This window comes from Marmota flaviventris, chromosome 2 (genome assembly GCF_047511675.1).
Source record: "Marmota flaviventris isolate mMarFla1 chromosome 2, mMarFla1.hap1, whole genome shotgun sequence".
Taxonomy (NCBI): domain Eukaryota; kingdom Metazoa; phylum Chordata; class Mammalia; order Rodentia; family Sciuridae; genus Marmota; species Marmota flaviventris.
In genome coordinates, this window is record NC_092499.1 from 180,522,190 (window position 1) to 180,543,094 (window position 20,905).

A 20,905-nucleotide genomic window follows, 5' to 3' on the forward strand; every position below is an offset into this window, starting at 1 on the left:
TAATTTTGGAATAAGAACTCTGAGGAACAATGCCTTCCAGACTTGAAGAAGACAACATTTCAAATGATTACATCTTTTGAAAATCTGGTATTTTAGAATAAAAACCTTAAAAATCAGCAAAGAGGATAGAAAGATAATCAAATTAAACCAAAAGTAAGGTCATTCAGTGGGAAAAAGTAGGCATATGGCTGGGATACAGTTCCACAAACTGGATCATTCGACTGTTGCATGAAAAATATATGTGGAAGGTTTAACAGGGTACAATAATGTGAATGGTTGGCTCTGGCAGTTGGAAGAAATGCTGGCTCAAAATTTTCACAGAACAGTACCAAATACTGTGGGTCAGATTTCATACTCAGGAGCTAATTAATTTCTTCTTGTCAAAGATTTCCATAGTACCAATGGGTGCAATGTGCAGAATCCAGTTTTGAAGATTTTCATAAAAATTCTTTTGGTTTTAGGCCCAACTAACTTCTTGACCTTATAAAGCCGAAAGCATATGAGATTTTTACAGGTTTTTACAATGGGATTTTATTTTTTACATCTAGTCTGGGGTTCTCACATTAAGAAAATTATAATTTCTTCAAAAGTCCATTCGTATCAGTTTTATTACACAGATGCCTTTCATCTTTAAAATCAGCTTACCAGACAGCACAGCAAATACCAAAGAGTGCAGCATAGAGTGGCCTCTTTAAAGTAACAGCCAAAGACATGGCTGCTATAAAGGGTCCAGAAACTGGAGGCAGCAGTCCAAAGTGCACTACTAGGAAAACAGATTGGGGTTGATGTGATAGAATGGTGGAGAGGGAAAGCCATGACACACACAGTGCCCATACACAATCAAAAAACAAATTTATTAGTCAAGGATGCAAACTCATCTGTCTTTAAGGGGCCAGGCATGTGGTAAAGAAAAGAAGTAGGCTAATATAAGACAGCAGGAGTCCTGTGGACACTGCCAAACTGCAGAGCAGATACCCTTTCTTAACAGCATTTAAATTCAGGTTTTTGCTTAAGACACAGCATGACAATTCAAACCCATTATAGGCCAAATTCAGCCTGCAGGCCCCTTTTGCAGAAAAAAGAAAATGATGTGTGTGAAGATCCTTGGAATTCATACAAGAGTTCAGATGTGCTTGGGGGAAGAGGGTACTTTAGGCTCACCATGCCTTCTGGACATATTTGCCAAAGACTGGCAATCCTCCTCCTTAACTGTGCTGCCGAGAACTGTGTATTCCCCAGCAATTTGAAATAAATAACACAAAGTACTGACATCATAATACATTTACTTAATTTATCTCTAAAATAATACCACTTTTTTTTTTAGGTATTTTTGTTATTATTGTTGTTTATGTACGTAGTGTTGGAGTTAGATCCCAGGGTCTCGTGCATTCTAGGCAAGCCTGCACTGAGTCACACCCCAAACCCTTAACATTACTTCCACTTATATGTCAAAAAGGAGGTAGAGTTACTAATGAGGAAGAAACAAAACAGCTCTTTATAATACACAGTAGACAGAACCCTGAGTATGAAGGGCTTGTGTATCTTCAATTGTGTCATAGGGGAATAAAGCTACAAATCACTGTTCAGACCAGGAGTAACAAGGTATAGAGATACTGTGGCAGCTGGCCTTGGTTCTATAATACCTGGGTTGGAATGAATGAATGAATTCTAGAAGCTTTTTTCCTTTCAGCATAATTTATCAACATTTAAAGGACAATATTTTATAATCAGAATAAGGAATTTCAACAATATCATACTATTTGTTATAAATCATTAAGCTGGTGTTAGGCACATGGGTATGTTTTTTCTTATTCTTTATATATTTTTGATGTTTTAAAGATTCAAAATAAAACTTCTATTAAAAAACATCACTTTCTTTTAATTCCCTGCTTTGAAAAAGCTCCAGGAAGAAAGGCTGCAGGAAAAGCAGGCAAGCAAGATCAGGTAAAAATATCTCTCCATTTAATCTTATTTGATTCTGATGCCAACTAGAACCTTACACTGATAAGAATAAAGAGGCATTTCACATCTCAGTTCTAATTTTTATAAAGACTTTAAGTAATAAAGACGATTGGAGTAGAATGTATATGTTTGTGCCTTCAGAAGTTATATTTGAAATATTTACTTAACATCAAGGCAAAGCTTCCAAATACTAGACACATTAAAATGCTAAAGCAGACTAGTTAGTAGACAAAATACTTTTTTTTTTTTTTTTTTGGTACCAGGGATTGAACCCAGGGGCACTTGACCACTGAGCCACATCCCCAGCCCTTTTTTATATTTTATTTAGAAACAGGGTCTCACTAAGTTGTTTAAGGGCCTCAATAAGTTGCTGAGGCCGGCTTTGAACTTGTGATCCTCCTCCCTCAGCCTCCCCAGCTGCTGGGATTACAGGAGTGCACCACCGTGCTCGGCAACACTGTTTCCTTGAAGAAAAGGAAGCCTTGTAATTTTGCATATATGATGACAAGTATATAACCCTTAGCTAACATTTTATTACCTGGTGGCCGATTTGAAAATTCTGGCAGTTTAGGGCCCGTGCTGTCCAAGTTAATTCCTTGTTCTCCAGGCAATGATTGCTGATCGGCCTCCTCCAGACCAGCTGGACGAGCATCTGGGGTGCTAAAAAATAAGTAAGACATTTGAGAGTAAGATATCTAGAAAATACATGAAACTACCTCAACCTGTCCCCTATTACTAAAGAACTACAATCTATTTACATTATAATTCTTACTGTTATTTACAACTCTCTAGTCTGGATAAAATAGTCAATACTGGCATAAAAATAACCTGGCAAATTCATTAAATGTTAAAATCCACTTACTCTAATAGCACCGTATTTACTCAAAGTGCTTTTTCATGCAATCACCCATTCTCAGAAGGCCTGGACTTGGTTTGGGACTATCAATATTATTAGTCACTGTTCATGTGAAACCACAGTATCTTCAGTGTAGTTGAAGAATCTAGCTCCAGTAATTCATAACACCTTGCAACAACTTCTAAGTTAGCTGATGGAAATGGTATTTGGGGAACAAAGAAAGGTAGAGACTACAAGAAAGTTAACTGAATTTTGCTATAGATAAACACTGGCTTTAAGATATATTCATTTTTACAAACTTTAGCATTTTTAGTGGGGTGAGGAAAAATGTGAAGAAACTTAGTTACTAATACCCACATTTCCAAGGAATCAGAGTGCCCACATCCCTCATTTGGTTTATAATCTGACTCCCAGCTGTACCTTTCTTTCCTACTTTTAGTTTAGAAACAGGGTCTCATTAAGTTGTATATATAGACAACAGAGTTTTATTCAATTCAGTTTTATTTATGTCTTGATTGTGGCCACCCACTTTTAGATAGTATTTTGTCTCATACTCTGGATAGTTTAATAAGCCACCATAAATCTATCTTAAAAGCACCAGCATATGAAAATTTAGAACCTGAAGCAGATTTTTAGCACATCCAGATCCCTAGATCAGTTTGTTCCTTATATGACTTTCCTCTCACTTAAAGTTATGAGCAAGGATTCTATGATATCCTTTACTTTCAAAGAATTCTATAACTAAAACAAACAAACAAACTCAGATATTTTCTTCAGTTCCCTTATGTTACAGATGAAAAAAACAAAGTTCCAGAGAGGTACAAGAGATAGGAAAAGGTTCCATGGTAAGCGGGTGATCTTCCTACCTAGGAGCCCTCATGCTGTATAAGGTCCTTTTCATAAAGTATAGAACCAAAAAGTAAGCCATCTTCTTCAGGGCTGTTGAGGACAGTAAAAATGCAAACTAACTAGCCTACTGGGAGAAATAAAACAATCATCCCCATAAAAATGTTATTCCAAAAGGCTAATAGATGAATTTAACTGAAGAGAATGGTGGTAACCAAGAATACAAACAATAATAAATTCTGGAGAAGATATAGAGAAAAAGGAACAGTTTAACATTGTTGGTGGGATTGTAAATTAGTACAATCACTATGGAAATCAGTATGGAATTCCCCCAAAAGAAGAGGCATGGAATCACCATATGACTCAGTAATACAACTCCTCAGCATTTATCCTAAAGAATTAAATTCAGCATACTATAGTGATACATGCATACTCATGTTTATAGCAGCACAACTCATAACAGCCAAACTATGAAATCAGCCTACGTGTCCATCAATAGATGAATTGATAAAGCAAATGTTGTATATATAGACAACAGAGTTTTATTCAACCAAAAAGAATAAATTTATATTATGTGCAGGAAAATGAATGGAACTTGAGAACATTATGTTGAATAAAACAAGTCAAACTCAGAAAGTCAAGGTTTGGATGTTTTTTGCTCCTTTGTTGAAGTTACAGAGGAAAAAGGAAAAGAAAGGTAGGAGATCTCATGAAAATCAAAGAGAGATCAGCAGAGTAGAGGAAAGGGAGGGGAGAGGGAAGAGATGGAAAGGGAAAATAATGGGGAATGATACTGGCCAAAGTATATTGTTATATTGTATATATACAAACATTTAACAATGAATCCCATCATCATATGTCACTATAAATCACCAATAAAAATATGAGAAAAGAATTTAACTGAGGAGGAGCTACTAGAAAAATCAGATAATTAAAGGCTTTAAGTTTGAATTCAGGAAAACATACTGTTAATATACAGTGATTGGCTTTTAATGTATAAAATTCAAGAAACAGTATGATATAATTAGACTATGAAGAATGTTGTGGGAAGGCTGGGGTAAAGGTAGCTACTTTTGGTTTGAATATTTAAATAAACCTTATTTTTTTCTATAGTTCTACCAGTTTATTTCAATTAATCTGTTTTACATTCATTGGTTACTATTCCCTATTAGTAAATGTCTCTAAATTCCAGTTTTATAACTAAAGGCTGAAAATCTAGCTTAATTAATATTTATTCTAAAACTTTTTTTTAATCAAAATCAGAAACATTATTTAAATTAATACTTAGCTTCAGGAAATGAAGTATAAATTTTTAGTTGCCCTTTCTACTGTGATTTTGCAAAAGAGCTCACCTGGAGAAAGTTTACTGAAAGGGTAACTAATTAAAAGTTATAATCATCTTAGTATGGGGTTTAAGCTTCTAGGGATGATAGGGCCTTTAAAGAAAAGGTATCAGTGCAAAAGAACATTATTTTTTTGGTACCAGGGAATGAACCCGGGGGTGCTTTACCACTGAGTCACATCCCAGTCCTTATTTTTTATTTTGAGACAGGGTCTTGCTAAGTTGCTTAAAGCCTTGCTAAATTGCTAAGTTGGCATCAAACTTTTTAATTTTTTTTTCCTTTTTTAAATATTTTTTTTAGTTGTCAATAAACCTTATTTTACTTATTTATATGCAGTGCTGAGAATCGAACCCAAGGCCTCAGATATGTCAAGTGAGCACTCTACCACTGAACCACAACCCCAACCTGGCATCGAATCTTTGATCCTCTGCCTCAGCCTCCAGAGCTGCTGGGATTACAGGGGGCACCAACATGCCCAGCTAGAAGAACATTTTTATTTTTGAGACAGAAGGGAGTCTCCATAAGCAGTTTTTATTCCCAGAACATATTTGGCCTCCCTGGCTCCCCAACATCCATAAGCCTAAAGCCAGTGGTTTGTGGAGCTCAAGTATGGTAGCACCAATTACTTTTCAGGTTCTGGGTACGACAACCCCCTGGGAAAGGGCAGAATTAAGACACATATCAGCCTACTGCAACATATCAACATCATTTGAACCCTTAAACAAGTGAACTGTAAGAAAAAAAACCTGAGATAATTAGAGATATGTGAGCACAGTTTGGATATGTGAGACTATTAAGGATGTATTAGCTTTCTAGATGTACTATGGTATTATTGTGTAGTCATATAAAATAACTGTCCTGCTAGGGACACAGTGGCACATGCCTTCAATCCCAGCTACTTGGAGGCCTGAGGCAGGAATATCACAAGTTCCAGGTCAGCCTCAACAACTTAGTAAGACCCTGTCTCAAAATAAAAAGGGATGGGAGCGTAGCTCAGAGGTAGAGCACTTACCTAGCATGTGTGAGGCTCAGGGTTCAATCCTCTCAGTACCACCCAAAAAAGGAAAACTTTCCTTATTTTTGAGAGGTAGGCATTAAAATAGAGTATAATTGCTTCAAAAGAATCAAGAGAATAATGAAAGAAAATACAGATGAAGGCAAGATAGGCTACGATAACTGTTGAAGCAGAAAGATCTCATACTATTCTAATTTTATATATTCTAAAAAATTTTCACCAATGAAAGTGTCCACATAAAAACAAACAAATAAAATTTGAGGCAAAATTATCACAACCTACTTTAGATCTTGCTGACTATTTTTCTTCTTCCGAGGGGGTTTCTTCTTCTTAGGTTTATTTGCGTTGGTATTATTTTGCTTATTGTTTACCCCAAAATGACCTGCAGAGATGTCACTCTGCAATAAGTTGACCAACAATGGGCTTGTTAGCGTTACATCCTTATTGACAGGAAAGCCTGGATTCTGACCACAGGATATCTGATTTCCATTGGGTGCTCCACTGAAAGGTGCATTGAAAGGCATCCCATGGCCTGAGAAGTGGTTTCCCGAGGCACTGTTTCCCTGCATGGCCTGCACGTGGGGGGGGACCATGTTGGTTTGTTGCATGCTAACATCAGGCATCATCTGAGACAAGCTGACATCATTATTTGCTGTAGTTGCAGGATCACCATGCTGCTGGGCCATGTGTGGGTTGGGCCCTGGTGGCCTTAGGACCTGTCCCTGAATCCCCATAACCTGAGATGGACTGTTGTTCACAGGCCCTTGTTGGGGCAGCATCTGTCCTGACATCTGTCCCGTAAACTGTACCATGTTTCCTTGCATGTTCGGAGTTGGTCCCCTCATTATCTGTGCTGGTCCCGGCATGACACTGGATTGGTTCTGCGTGTTAAACTGCTGCTTATTCCCCTGCATCTGATTGGTCATGATCTGTTCTATCATTGGGTTCTGTTGGAGCAAAACTTGTCCCTGAGGCCCCATCATCTGGTTATGTGGTGCCATCATTTGTGGGCCCTGCTGGGACAGCATCTGCTTGGGTGGGGTCATCCTTTGAGGTGAAGGCCCAAGATTTTGGTTCTGAGGGTTCACCATCATCTGGCCCTGTGGCATAAGCTGGGCCCTTGAAAGGATCATAGGGTTCTGAGGGTTCAGAGTTCCTTGTTGCTGGACCATCTGGCCCTGGGAGGGCACAATCTGCTGGTGCATGCCCATCAGCTGAGAAGGTGGGCCCTGTTGGGGCTGGCCTTGCATGTTGCCCAGGTTCACCTGTGGAACCCCAGAACTACCAGCCTGCTGGTTGTTCATGTTGCCATGAATTCCCATGAGGCTGGGCTGCATCATACTTGGTGGCCCGTGAGACACCTGCATCTGGTTTTGAGGACCAGCTCCTTGACCACCTTAAAGGAAAAAAAAGAAAAAAAATGCATAGTTTCAGAAAAATATTATTATCTTATTGGTATTAAGATACTCAAAACCTTACTTAGAAAAATACCCATCATCCATATATACACTGACCAACATAAATGAGCTGTTCGATATACTTTTTTTTTTTTGGTACCAGGGTGGAACCCAGGGGTGCTTAACCACTGAGCCATATCCCCAGCCTTTTTTTGTATTTTATTTTGAGACAGAGTCTCTCTGAGTTGCTTAGGGCCTCAGTAAATTGCTGAGGCTGGGCTGGGGATGCAGTTCAGTTGGTAGAGTGCTTGCCTCACTAAATTGCTGAGGCTGGGCTGGGGATGCAGTTCAGTTGGTAGAGTGCTTGCCTCACTAAATTGCTGAGGCTGGGCTGGGGATGCAGTTCAGTTGGTAGAGTGCTTGCCTCACTAAATTGCTGAGGCTGGCTTTGAACTTGCAATGCTCCTGCTTCAGCCTCCTCCCAAGTTGCTGGGATTACAGGTGTGAGCCACCACGCCTGGCTTAACATACTTTTTGTGAGTTTTTTAAACTACGGAGATGCAATATGGGATAATTGTTTACAATTTCCATGACTATGCAACAGAATTAAGAAAGAAGGAGATAGTTTCTTTATTCCTGAGTTCTGACTTAAAGTTAATATTTCAAAAATCAGAAAACTTTTCTTTTAGATTAAATAAAGAGGAAGGCAATATTTCACTGTTTTCAATGACTTGTGGCTACCTTATTATGAAGAAAACTAAACAACAACAACAACAAAACAACATTGCATATACTGAAGTAAACTCTGTTATAAGTGAGCCAGGGAAACCAAGAATGTGCCATATTCTCTTAGGAAAACCCCAACAATGTTTCTTGGAAAACTATTACTCTCAAAGGCTAGTCATGCTATTTGCTGCACTTTAAAGAAGAGAATACCCAATACTTCCTAAGACAGGTCTCCTTTGCCCTGGTGTGGTAAAAATTGTTTAATCCTGACATAATGAGAGCCAACTGACCAGATGACCCATCTGGAAGTTGCAGTCAAAGGGATGCTAAAAAGTTCAGTGATTGTATATATACTTCTTGAGAGTCCCTAGTGAAAAACAAGGGACATGTTCTATTCTTCTAAGTTAGAGAAAAGGTGCTGCCTGGCCTACTGCAGTGTTTGTTTACTGTTGGGTCCTTGAGATTTTTCTGTAGCTACTTGAATTACCTACCCTCCCTTACCCTCCACCCCGCCCCCCCCGCCCCTTTTTTTAAGTCCTAGAAATGGAACCCAGAGGCTCATGCATGCTAGGCAAGTGCTCTACCACTGAGCCTTATCTCCAGCCCCTACTTCTAGCTTATTTTATCTTTTATTTTTCACTTTTAAATGGGGACTAAAAAGTGGCTATAATGACGTTATGAAGCCAGTTCATGTTCCAGTCAGAGAGGCAGGGGACAAACTGTCCCTGGTTCACACTCTCCAGACTTTTCCTGAATCTCAAGGAAGACTCAATTCCTTGTCTCTGTGGAGTTTGGCTGGCAAGAGAGATAATACAAACAGTTGAGTATTTTTTCAGGAAGCAGTAAAAGCTAAATAAAATAGGACAACAGAAAATGACAGACAAAAGTAGAGCTACTTTAGAAAGGCTAAATGGGGAAATCAAAACAATAGGGGCATATGAGAAATACCATATAATGATGACCATCACATTCCACCATCCTTGCTAATCCCCTTCCCCCTCTCTCTTTCCCACCCCTCTTCCCTATCTAGAAATAATCTTCCTCCCATGTTCTCCCTCCCTACCCCACTTTATACAAAATACACGTATGAAGATTTGAATTTGATGTCAACATACCTTATATACGAACAGAGATATAAAAAACTATGGTACATAGTACATTAATAATTGTAATGCAAAAAGAAGAGTACATGTATAATTTGGTGTGAACATACTTTATATACAGAGTTACGAAAAATTGTGCTGTATATGTGTAATAAGGAGTATAATGCATTCCACTATTGTTGTGTATTTAAAAATAGGAAACCCCGATAAGCAGGACTAAGAATTATTGCACTTAAATTTAAAAATAAAAAATGCATCTTAAAAAAAACAAGAAAAAAACCTATCATATAAAAATATGATAGCTGTTCTAGGGTGGAAAATTATGTTTAATTATGCTTTAAATAAAACTTCCTCTAAGCTTGTAATCCTAGTGGCTCAGAAAGTTGAGGCAGGAGGATTCCAACTTCCAGAGTAACCTAGGCAACTAAGCAAGACCCTGTCTCAAAAAAGAGCTGGGGATGTGGCCCCCGTGTTCTAGTATAAATAAATAAGTAAATAGCTTCCTATAAAAACATTAATTAACATAACTCATGAATATAGTTTTGCACTGGCAGACAGGTAAAGTCCAGTAATTTGCTATCCCTTCAAGAGACAGTCTGAAATTTTTTTTATTAAGTTAGAATTTTTCCTCATTCCTCAGCAATTTACAATTAAAGTTGGAATCACATAATTAAATTAACTCTGGAATGGGCATGGCAGTTCTGAAAATATTTGATCTATGTCAATCCAAACTATTTGAAAGGATAAATGGATTAGGCATGTTCCCTAAGTAACCAGAAACTCAGAAAAATGAATTTTTGGGCTTATAAAATACTGATTACAAATACTACTTTTTAGTCATTCCACTGTATCTTATTTCCTCTCCAAAATTTCTTCTTATATACACTTCACTTTTGGCATTAAATTGGTACGATTGTTTTTGAAAAATAACACAGTGTACATCAGAATTCATACTTTGGCATAAACAAAGCTAACATGTATTACATATAGATTTTAAAAGTTGCAATCATCCCAACATGCCATATGCCTACATGCCTTTTTATCTTCAGTTTCCTCTGCCAGAAATGCCTTTTTCCTTTTACTACTTGAGCAAGCCCTAACTCAGAAGTCAGCAAACTCCTCCTGAGTGGGCCAAATTAGGCCCACTGCTGTTTTGTCAAGGTGAATTGAGTAGCTGCAAAAAAACCCCAAATAACCTAAAATATTTACTTTCTGGCTCTTTCCATGAAAAAAACAAAAAGCCTGACTCCTGCTCTAACTCAAGTTTCACTCCTTTTCTTAGATGTTTCTAGGCTCCTGAGACATTTTTGCCTATTTTCCACATATCAATTACTATTCTGAATGATTAATATGCATTTGAAATTAAGGGGAGAGACCAAGAATTATTAATCTATATATTCCTGTTGCCTACTAAGGCATCTCCCACATGATGCTCAATAAATGCTAGTTGAATAAATTATAGAAAACAAACCTGCATGCTGGACACTTTGATTTGCTTGCAGCTGAGGGGCTCCTGAATTCCCAGGGGTGGTTGCTGTGGTAGAAGGCACCTGACCTTGCATAAAGTTCGGATTGGCCTGTCCTGCTGAGAAGCCAGGTGGGAGGCGTTTAGGCATTCCTTAATAGAAAACAATGAGTAAGGCAGTTACCTAGCAAATTTATACTCTTGCTTAGATATGGAATGAATAAGGAAGGATGAGCTGCATGAAGTTTCTCCACTGGCTTAGCTCTCTCTGTCACACTGGTAGGATCTTTAATAATAAGGTTGGGAAAGATGGTTAAAAAAATCAACACAATCTCTTACATGAGCATTGTCAAAATGGAAAAGAAATACTAAAAAATTTACACTTAGAACATGCCAAGGAAAAGATGGCAATCTGCTCCCTAAATGTGATCTGAGGCCACGCCACAGCAAGGTTTGAGGGTTCACTTTTCTCTGTAATACAATGGACCCCAAAACTTTACATACTTTAACAAAGGCACCAAAGGAATATGTTAACTTCTCTCATATTCAAATAAATTGATATGAAATACTATAAAACAGAGAGCTGGGTCCCGATATTAAAGATAGATAGATGATTTTTTTCCTTTAAGGGAAATGGATGACAATCTCCTTTGCAGTAAATTTCCCCCTAATGTTGTGCCTGTCTCTTTGGAAGAGATCAGATATTAGAAACAGTTCACAGGAGCTCCAAAATGAGGCTATGTTAAACTTATCATTATGCCTTTCTCTCATAAGGTCTGCTGTGATTCTGACAGCTATGGCACCAAAAACCATGCTCTAATGGAATCTTACTCAAGTATTACTTCCTTTTACAAAGGCCTAATTTCAAAAAACAAATTTGTAACAAGGAGAATCTCAGACCCACTCATTGTTTATAACACAGGCCTTGATGTGGCCAGATCACCTAGGTGAGCATATCATCTGTTCTATGAAAGCATCAAGACCTAAAGCTTGCTTAAAATTTTCTTGCATTTCTCCATTTATTTTATTTTAAGGGCCAAATTTTCAATGCCCTGAAAAACTCTTTGTAGACAAATATGCACTTGTCCTTTCTTTAGCAGTGACAAGTCCCCACTTGCATGCTTCCATTGTAATTAAATCAGTAATCACATTTGCAGGAGGGACTACCCAGCTTCCACTGATCCAGGGCTAGATGCCCAGAACAGTGAAGTATGGAGTTGAAACATTCTTGCATTTTCTAAAAACGTCTTAGGATTCAAATATTAGAACCTGCATGTCAGCAAAATTAATTACAAGAGAGTGAGAAGACTGATGAGCAACTTAATTTCACCAGAAACCATGGGAACATGCCTTTGCTATATTGCACTAAAGATGTAAGGGTTTTTTTCTGGGTAGGCAATGGGTGTCTTTTGGTGGGGGATATGTTTATCAGATGACAGTATTACTGACACTCTCTATAACTTACTGAAAAGCTCCAAGCACATTCATGTGCACTAGATCAATGATTAATAAGAATAAATAATAAACATGGAGATGGATAAGTTTTACTGTAATCGTTTTACCTCTCACACATTAAGCTCCATTGCTTTTTCTTCATACAAGAGGCACCTTACAAAATAAATAAATAAATCTCCTTTAGGTATAACTAGTGGAATTCCCTCTCTGAGGAGCAGGCATTGGCATTATAAAACTATAAAAGTCAATGATTTCTGAACTTATTCCCCTTTAATACTTTAATCAAAGTTAACAAATACCATGCTTACTATTTTACTAACTAGGATTATCAAAATTGGTAACTAGAAGGGCATTTTCCCCAATAAGACCCTGTATTTATCTTTTCATTTTTGCTCTACTGCATAATCTTAATTTTTTCAGTAGCCAAGAAGTTTAAGTTGTTAATAAAATGCATGTTTCTTCTGGAAATTTTAATTTACTAGTATAAGATCAAGCAAAAAAAAAAAAAAAATCTGAAAAACAAAATGAAATCTCTATATTGAATTTTACCTGCATTTTATCCAGAGATCTAGCTTATATTTAATCAATAAAATGCTGAACAACGTATCAAAATAATAATGCATCAAGTTAACTAAGTTATATTGTCACCACCATTTCACAAAAGCAAATAATTACATCCTTATTTCACTCCCTCCATTAACTCTAAAAACTTAAGTTCTATTCAGATCTATCTCCAGCAAATTTACCAACATAAATAGCTTCAGTATTCCTCACCTCCTAGGCCTGGATGTAAACTCTGTGGCCCCTGGTTTGGTGGTTGCTGCTGCATCACCATGAAGTTAGGTGGCACATTTCCCTGTTGAACCATAGGATTCCGACCCGGAGAGCTGACGGGCTGCTGAAATCCCTGGGGAAGTGGGTTATTTTGAGGTGGCCTTGGTCCCATCTGCTGCTGAGTTTGGTTAACCGTTGGGGAGGATGCAGGGGATCCCTGCTGGAAGGAGGAGGGTGAGGAGGCAGGAGACTTGTTGGTGAGGTGGGGCTGCTGCAGGGGGGTTGGGACCCTGGAGGGCCCCCCCTGTAAGCTCTTCATCTGAGGAGCTGTGAACTGGCCTGGGTTGCTCATCTGAGGAAAGTTTGCATGGGCTTGTGAGGCTTGCTGGCTGCCAAAGGGATATGGAGGGGGAGGGTGGGAAGGTGTCTGTACCGTGGCTAAGGATGGTCTTGCCTGGAGTTGCTGTTGCATTGGGCCAGGCAAGGGAGACTTCTTCCACCCTTGGTTTGCAGTCATTGTGCCCAGAGAACCCTGGGCTGGAGGAGGCTGAAGGGCTCCAGAAGGCAGCTGGTTCCAGCCTGGAGGAACAGGCACCTGAGTTGGGGCAGTAAACTGGGGTCGAATCCCCTGTGGCTGCTGCTGCTGCTGATGTTGCTGTGGGGGTCTTGCCTGCAATTGTTGCTGCTGCTGCTGCTGCTGCTGCTGCTGCTGTTGTTGCTGTTGTTGTTGCTGTTGCTGCAGCTGGGGAAAATTAGCTGGGTTCATTTGTCTGTTCACAGGGACAGGCTGCATTGGGTGATGAGGAGGAGCTAAAGATCCTGAGGGATGACTCTGCTGTTGCATATGGAGCCCAGAGAGGAGTGGATCCATTGCATCTGTTAAAGACAGTCAACAAAACAATAATCAACCTACTGCAACCTAGATGCTTAATGCAGCCTGGTACCATTCATGTTACCATGTTTGCAAGCACCTTCTTTATACAAAGCAACATACCAACATTCAAGAAAGTGAAAGGTATAAAGAATTTCTATGGTATCTACCTTTTATTTATTTATTTTTTTTTTGAGAGAGAGAGAGAATTTTTTTTAGTATTTATTTTTTTTAGTTTTCAGTGGACACAACACCTTTGTATGTGGTGCTGAGGATTGAACCCGGGCCTCATGCATGCCAGGCGAGCGCGCCACCGCTTGAGACACATCCCCAGCCCCCAGTATCTACCTTTTAAAAATGTAAAACCTTTGCTCCCTCTCCTCCCAGTACATATATAGATATGTCAGAAAACCTTCACTACTTCTTGCTTTAAAGAGTTTATGGTTCAACAGTGGATATAAGAGCCACTGTTGAATATATATAAATGTGGATAGCAGTAATTTCCAAATCACATACTAGGGAACTGTGTTAATCACTGTTATAAGAAAACGAAACAAAATTGTCAATCAGGTTTGGGAAATATTGAATCTAACATCCTTAGACAAGTTTGTTTTTTTATAGTAGGATGTACGCATCTCCAATATGTTAATACTGAATTTCAAATAGGCAGTGTAAAGTAGGATGCATTTACCAAATTTACTTGACTACAGAATTTTGTCATGAAATATCTTGCAATACTAAGTAGGCCCAGGCATGCTTTTTAGAAATGATGGAGTATTATTAATTGATAACAATGAGAAATGCTGAGAAGGAAATGATGACGTTTGGCTTGAAGATATCAGAGCAAAATTGGTAAAGAAAGTAACATTTAAGCTGGACAGTTAGGAATACAGTATAAGAAATAGGTGGAATTTTATAATCATCTCTATAGAAGTTCCAGGTTCTTCAATCCTCAAAGATTGGTATCATTACCTGACTGAGAAGCAGGGCGAGGGGTCCTGGGCTGCAGCTCTGGATTGGGGCCTGGTGCCATCATGGAAGATGACACATTTCCACTCTGGGGTATCATAACAGTGGCAGGACTGGCCATTCTCATTAATCCTAGGGGGAAAAAATAAAGATCCCTAAAATAGAGTATTGGAATAGGCACAATTTTTGTTTTTGATGATATATTTCAAGAAAGAGAAAAGGTATAAAGAATTTCTATGGTATCTACCTATTAAAAATGTAAAACCTTTGCTCCCTCTCCTCCCAGTACATATATAGATATGTCAGAAACCCTACACTACTTCTATTTCATTTCCTTCCTCTTACTATAATTGGTGTTAAAAGTTCCATGTGGGGCTGGGGCTGTAGCACAGTGGTAAAGTGCTTGCCTCACATGTGTGAGGCACTGGGTTTGATCCTCAGCACCACATAAAAATAAAGATACTGTGTGTTCATCTACAAATAAATAGTAAAAAAAAAAAAAAAATTCCATGAATGTTTCTGCATTTGTAGGTAAGCTGCACAGCATTTTTGTATGCTTTTAATCTTTGTATAAGTGGTACCACACTATATATATTCTTCAGTTTCCATTTTCACTTAATATTATTTTTTGAGACTCATCCCTCTTGAAAGGGATGTATATAGAGCCATATATCTGCCCTCTGCTAATAAACACTAAGGTTTAATTTTTTCTAAACCTTTATTCTTTTTTTTTCTAAAAATGTTTTTTTCACTGTAGTTTTTTTATTAGTTGTTCAAAACATTACAAAGCTCTTGACATATTATATTTCATACATTTGATTCAAGTGGGTTATGAACTCCCATTTTTACCCAGTATACAGATTGCAGAATCACATCAGTTATACATCCACATTTATACATACTGCCATACTAGTGTCTGTTGTATTTTGCTACCTTTCCTATCCCCTACTATCCCCCCTCCCCTCCCCTCCCCTCCTCTCCCATCTTCTCTCTCTACCCCATCTAAAAATGTTTTTATTCATTCTCTTCAGATAAAGAAAATGTCAACTATCCATACCAAATAATAAGAAGAAGTACATGAAATCACTATGATAATTCAGGTTGACCTGCAGGAGCTGCAGTTTCAGGTCCCTCCCCAGATACTAAAGCTCTTGGACGTTTAAGTCCCTTTTATAAAGTGGCATAGTATTTGCACATAACCTATGCACATCGTCTCATATACTCAAAATAATCTCTAGATTACTTATAATACTAATACAATGTAAAATTTATGTAAATAGTTATTGTACTGTTATTTAGGGAATAATAACAAAAAAGTCCGTACATATTCAGTTACAGATACAACACATAGGCCCAACTATGTATGTATGTATGTGTGTGTGTGTATGTATCCATGCCTACTTCAGTAAATTCTCCCTGGCTAACATCAAGATAATCTCCATAAAGGTTGGCAAATCCAGTTTCAGAAGAGATAGGAACGGATATTCTAACCTTTAATTCTTATAATTCTGCAAAGTAATGTATTTGTTAAGAATTCTTTTTTTTTTTTTTTTTTTTTAGTTGTTGAGGACCTTTATTTTTATTTATTTATATGTGGTGCTGAGACTTGAACTCAGTGCCGCACACATGCTAGGCAAGCACTCTACCACTTAGCCACAAGCCCAATCCTGTTATGAATTCTTATGGGCATGTGGGAGTATATTTAGATTATATTAAAAGACTTAGAATTACTAGGTTGCAAGTCTTAACATCTTCAGTTTTATTAATTATTGGCAAACTGCTCTTAAAAGTGTTTATAATAGGGCTGGGATTGTAGCTTAGTGGTAGAGTGCCTGCCTAGCAAGTGTGAGGCACTGGGTTCGATCCTTAGTACAACATAAAAATTAATAAAATAAAGGTGATGTGTCCATCTACAACTAAAAATAACATTTTTTTTAAAAAGTGTTTATATCAACTCATTAAACAGCAGTCTGAGAAATCCTCTTTTTCACATTTTTGTAATTTCAGACACTATTAGGTTTTTTAGGATTTAGTATTTATGGTCATCAGTGAGACTAGCTTATAATTATCTTCTTCTGTCCTTTGATTTTCAGCATCAAGATTATACTAATCTCAAAATTAGTTCAAAAACATCTTTCCTCTTTTTCTATGCTCTGGGAAAATGTGGGTATTTGTCCTTTACCTGTAAAACCATCTGGGCCTAAACAGATTTTTTAATTATTTTCTTATATGGTTATGGATTTTTCAAGTTTTTTAATGTCCTACTAAGTTAGTTCAGCTAAATTACAATTTTGTTAATGCTTTGAAGTTTGCCAGTATGAAGTTATTTATGTGATAACCTTTTGTTCTACTCTTTTTAAAAAATTGAGATATAATTCACATACTATAAAAACCTACCCTTTTAAGGGTATATTTGCTCATTCTTTACATTGTTTGTGCCTTCTCTTTTTTTCTTTAGCAGTCTTAACCACAGTTATCAGTTTAAATTGTCCTTTCAAAGAAAGTTTTTTGGTTTTGCTGCTCTGTTTTATGATTTTTCCCAAGTCTTACTATATCTCTGCTTTCCTTTTTATTATTCCCTTTCTAACATATTACTCTGGTTTTTTTTTTTTTTTTCCATTCTTAAGTCAGATACTTTGCTTTTCAACTTGTAGTTGATGTTCTTATATTGGAGGGCTTAAAAATTCTTCTATATGCAGTAATGGCTACTTTCCAAAAATTCTGATATGTACATTCTTTTAAAAAATATTTTTTTAGTTTTACATGGATATAATATCTTTGTTTATTTTTATGTGGTGCTGAGGATTGAACCCTGGGCCCCACATGTGCAAGGCAAGTGCTCTGCCACTGAGCCACAACCCCAGTCCTTATATGTACTATTCTTATAAATCCATTCTGATCATAATTACCTTTTAAAATTATTAGGTATTTAGAATATATTTCTAAATTTCCAAAAATATGAGATTTTTGTCCAAGTTTTCTTTGGTTGGTTTTTGTTTGCTACTGACATTTGTTTGCTGTGGTCAGAAAACAGATCTATGTGATATTAATATTTGGTATTTACTGAAACTTGTTTGGGAATAATCCATATTACTTTGTATAAATATTCCATTTATGCTTGAAAGATTAAGGACTCTTGATTTATTACTGCATGGTGTCTATATATGTCCATCATATAAAACTAATTTAATTACATTATTCAAGCTTTCTTTATCCTTATTGAGCTTTTAAAAATTTTGATTCATCAATTACTAACAGAGGTTTGTTAAACTCTCCTCTCAAAATTCCTCTCTTTGTAGAATTCTTACTTTTTTTGGTGGAGGGAGTGGAGCGGGTGGGGGTGGTTACCAGGGATTAAACTCAGGGGCACTTTACCACTGAGCCACATCTCCAGCCCTATTTTGTATTTTATTTAGAGACAGGGTCTCACTGAGTTGCTTAGCACCTCACTTTTTGCTGAGGCTGGCTTTGAACTCATAATCCTCCTGCCGCAGCCTCCCTTTTGAGGCTAGGTTAAGTACAGAAAAATTTAGCTATTTTCTTGGTGAAAGTTTTCCTTCTACATCATACATTAGCTCTATTCATTTATATGCTTTTCGTCTTAATGTCTATTTAATTTGGTAAGAATATTGTTATACCTCTTTTTCTTGGTTAATGTTCACCTGGTTTAATCTTTTTTTCTATCCTTCTAACTTTGAAACTTCTGAGTCCTTATATTTTATGTATTTCCTATAAGAACATGTAGGTCATCCTGAGATTACCATTCTTTTTATCAGTGTTCACAGTCCATTTACCTTTATTGCTAATTACTGGTGATATTCTGATTTGTCATTCTATGATTTTTATTTACCTTCCTTTTTCTATGTTGTTTTCTTATTTCTCCTGAATTTTACTGGATTTTTTTCTATCATGTCCTTCTTCTCTTCCTCTCCACTACTAGTTTAGAAGTTGTACACTCTATTATTTTACTGATCTTTAAAATGTCAATAGACACATCTAAGTCTAATGTCAATGTGATATTCATTATTATTAAATGTCAATACTTATTTAAATTTACCCCATGTTTACCAATTATTTAGCTCACCATTCCTTCTTAGATCTTATTTCTTCCATCTTAGGTTCAATTTTCTTCTTCCTGAAGTACATCCTTGAGCAGTTCAATTAGCAAGGGTCTGTTAATGGTAAATTAGTCTCTTAAAAAGGTCTTTATTTCTACTACTCTTGATAGTATAGCTAGGGTTTTTTTAATATTTATTTTTTTTTGTTGTACTTGGACACAATACCTTTATTCCATTCATTTATTTTTATGTGATGCTGAGGATCGAACCCAGGGCCCTGCGCGTGCTAGGCAAGCTTTCTACCGCTGAGCCACAATCCCAACCCCATATAGCTAGGTTTAAACCTTTAGACTGTAAATTATTCCCTCAGCACTTTGAAAATACTATTCTAATGTTTCCTGGTTTCCAACACTTCCATTGATAAAATCAGCTGTCAATCTGAGAGGTTTTTCTTTGTAAATAATTGGTCTTTTTTGGGGGGGGCAGTGCTTTTAATATTTTGTTTTGTTTTTCATATTCTGTAGTTTTACAATATTATGTTTAGATGTGGATTCATTTTTATTTGTAATGTTTATGATAAATTGGGTTCTGATACTGATTACTTATGTCTTTTAGCAGTTCTGGAAAATTTCAGGTATTCTTCTTTAACTTTTGCTCCTCCTCAATTTTTTTATTTTCTTTTAGAACTCTTTTAAAATATATTTTAAACCTTCTCATCTTACCCTTTATGTCTCTTGATGCCTTTAATATTTCCATCATTTTATTTCTCTGTTGCATTCTGGGTGATTTCTTTAAGTTCACTTTCAAGTTCAGCTAATTTTAATTTGCTGAATAATTTATTCATTTTGATGTTTTGTTTTTTTTTGAGTACCAGGGATTAAACTCAGGGACCCTCAACCACTGAGTCACATCTCCAGCCCTATTTTGTATTTTATTTAGAGACAGGGTCTCATTGAGTTGCTTAGTGCCTTGCTTTTGCTGAGGCTAGCTTTGATCTTCTTGCTGCAGCCTCCCAAGCTGCAGGGATTACAGGTGTGTGCCACTGCACCTGGCTCATTTTGATGATTTTTAAGTTTCTACAAGTTTTTGTCACAAATCTCTTTATGCCCTGATCATATCTTGTTTTCTTTTTATGATTTCTATAATTTAGAACAGCCTGAAAATTCTGGAAGAAGGAAGTTCAATCCTAAATTTTACAAATTTGTGAGTGAAAGCTTATTTACAGTAAGGCTTTAACTAAGAGAAGTATGTAAGGGCTTGGTTGAGAATGTGCCCCTCCACTGCATCAGCAGTTATGACCAGTCAAGAACAACTAAATGTTAATGACTTTAGTTGGCTGTTTCTGGGTCATTTCACTAACATATTAAACCCACCATGCAAGAAGGTAGAGAAGATAATTCCATACTCACTCTCACTGCCAAGACAGACAAGTTTCTCATTTGTCTCTCTGTGTCAGAGGGTGACATTTTTCTAAGCTATCTTTCACTGAAAATTCTGGCAAATCATGAAGGATACTGAATTCTATCTTCATTCTTCATGTAGATCCAAGGCAAGGTCTTATCTTTTATTCCTTCCTGGCCATTAAAACTAAAATCTTTTCGTCCCCATAAAATCTCCTTTGTTTACTGCTGTTTAAATTTTCATATTTGACTTTTTTTTTTTTTTTTTTTTGGCCCTGTGGCATTCCTCTGTTTTCTTAAAGGCTCAATTATGCATTAAAAGTAGTGTTTTGTCCAGTGTCTTTCAGTGTTTTGTAACTGGAGAGGGAGCTGGCTAACCACCTATTATCTGTTAATACTGGATTTGTTTCTGATGAATCCCATCCTATTTTTCAAAGATGATAATTAGTAAGCAAGTTTTCACAAAGTGAGAAAAAGTTTTTTTTTAGTTCACAATTATCTTAAAGTACCTGCTGACTACATGCTCAATAATGACAATTAACGTGCAGTTTTAGTACTTAATGGGAATCTGCACTAGATCCATGGTTCTCACCTACAGGCAATTTTGTTCCCCAGGGAACATTTAGCAATGTTAGAGACATTTTTAGTTGGCACAACTGCAGGAA

At 36.9% G+C, this 20,905-nt stretch overlaps 1 protein-coding gene across 8 annotated transcripts in view; it reads right to left on the reverse strand.

The window, feature by feature from the left end:
- Positions 1-20,905, reverse strand: part of Ncoa6 (nuclear receptor coactivator 6) — a 91,165-nt gene that overhangs the window by 22,460 nt on the left and 47,800 nt on the right. For 5 of the 8 annotated variants that reach the window (XM_071608858.1, XM_071608863.1, XM_071608862.1 and 2 more), the window contains 5 exons: positions 14,786-14,914; positions 12,943-13,818; positions 10,720-10,866; positions 6,305-7,418; positions 2,501-2,622 (listed from right to left, as the gene is read on the reverse strand). In XM_071608858.1, coding sequence (XP_071464959.1) covers positions 2,501-2,622; positions 6,305-7,418; positions 10,720-10,866; positions 12,943-13,818; positions 14,786-14,914 — 2,388 coding nt within the window. Of the gene's footprint in view, positions 1-2,500; positions 2,623-6,304; positions 7,419-10,719; positions 10,867-12,942; positions 13,819-14,785; positions 14,915-18,866; positions 18,955-20,905 lie in introns of all 8 variants that reach the window. The other 3 variants (XM_071608864.1, XM_071608861.1, XM_071608860.1) reach the window with 3 other exon arrangements.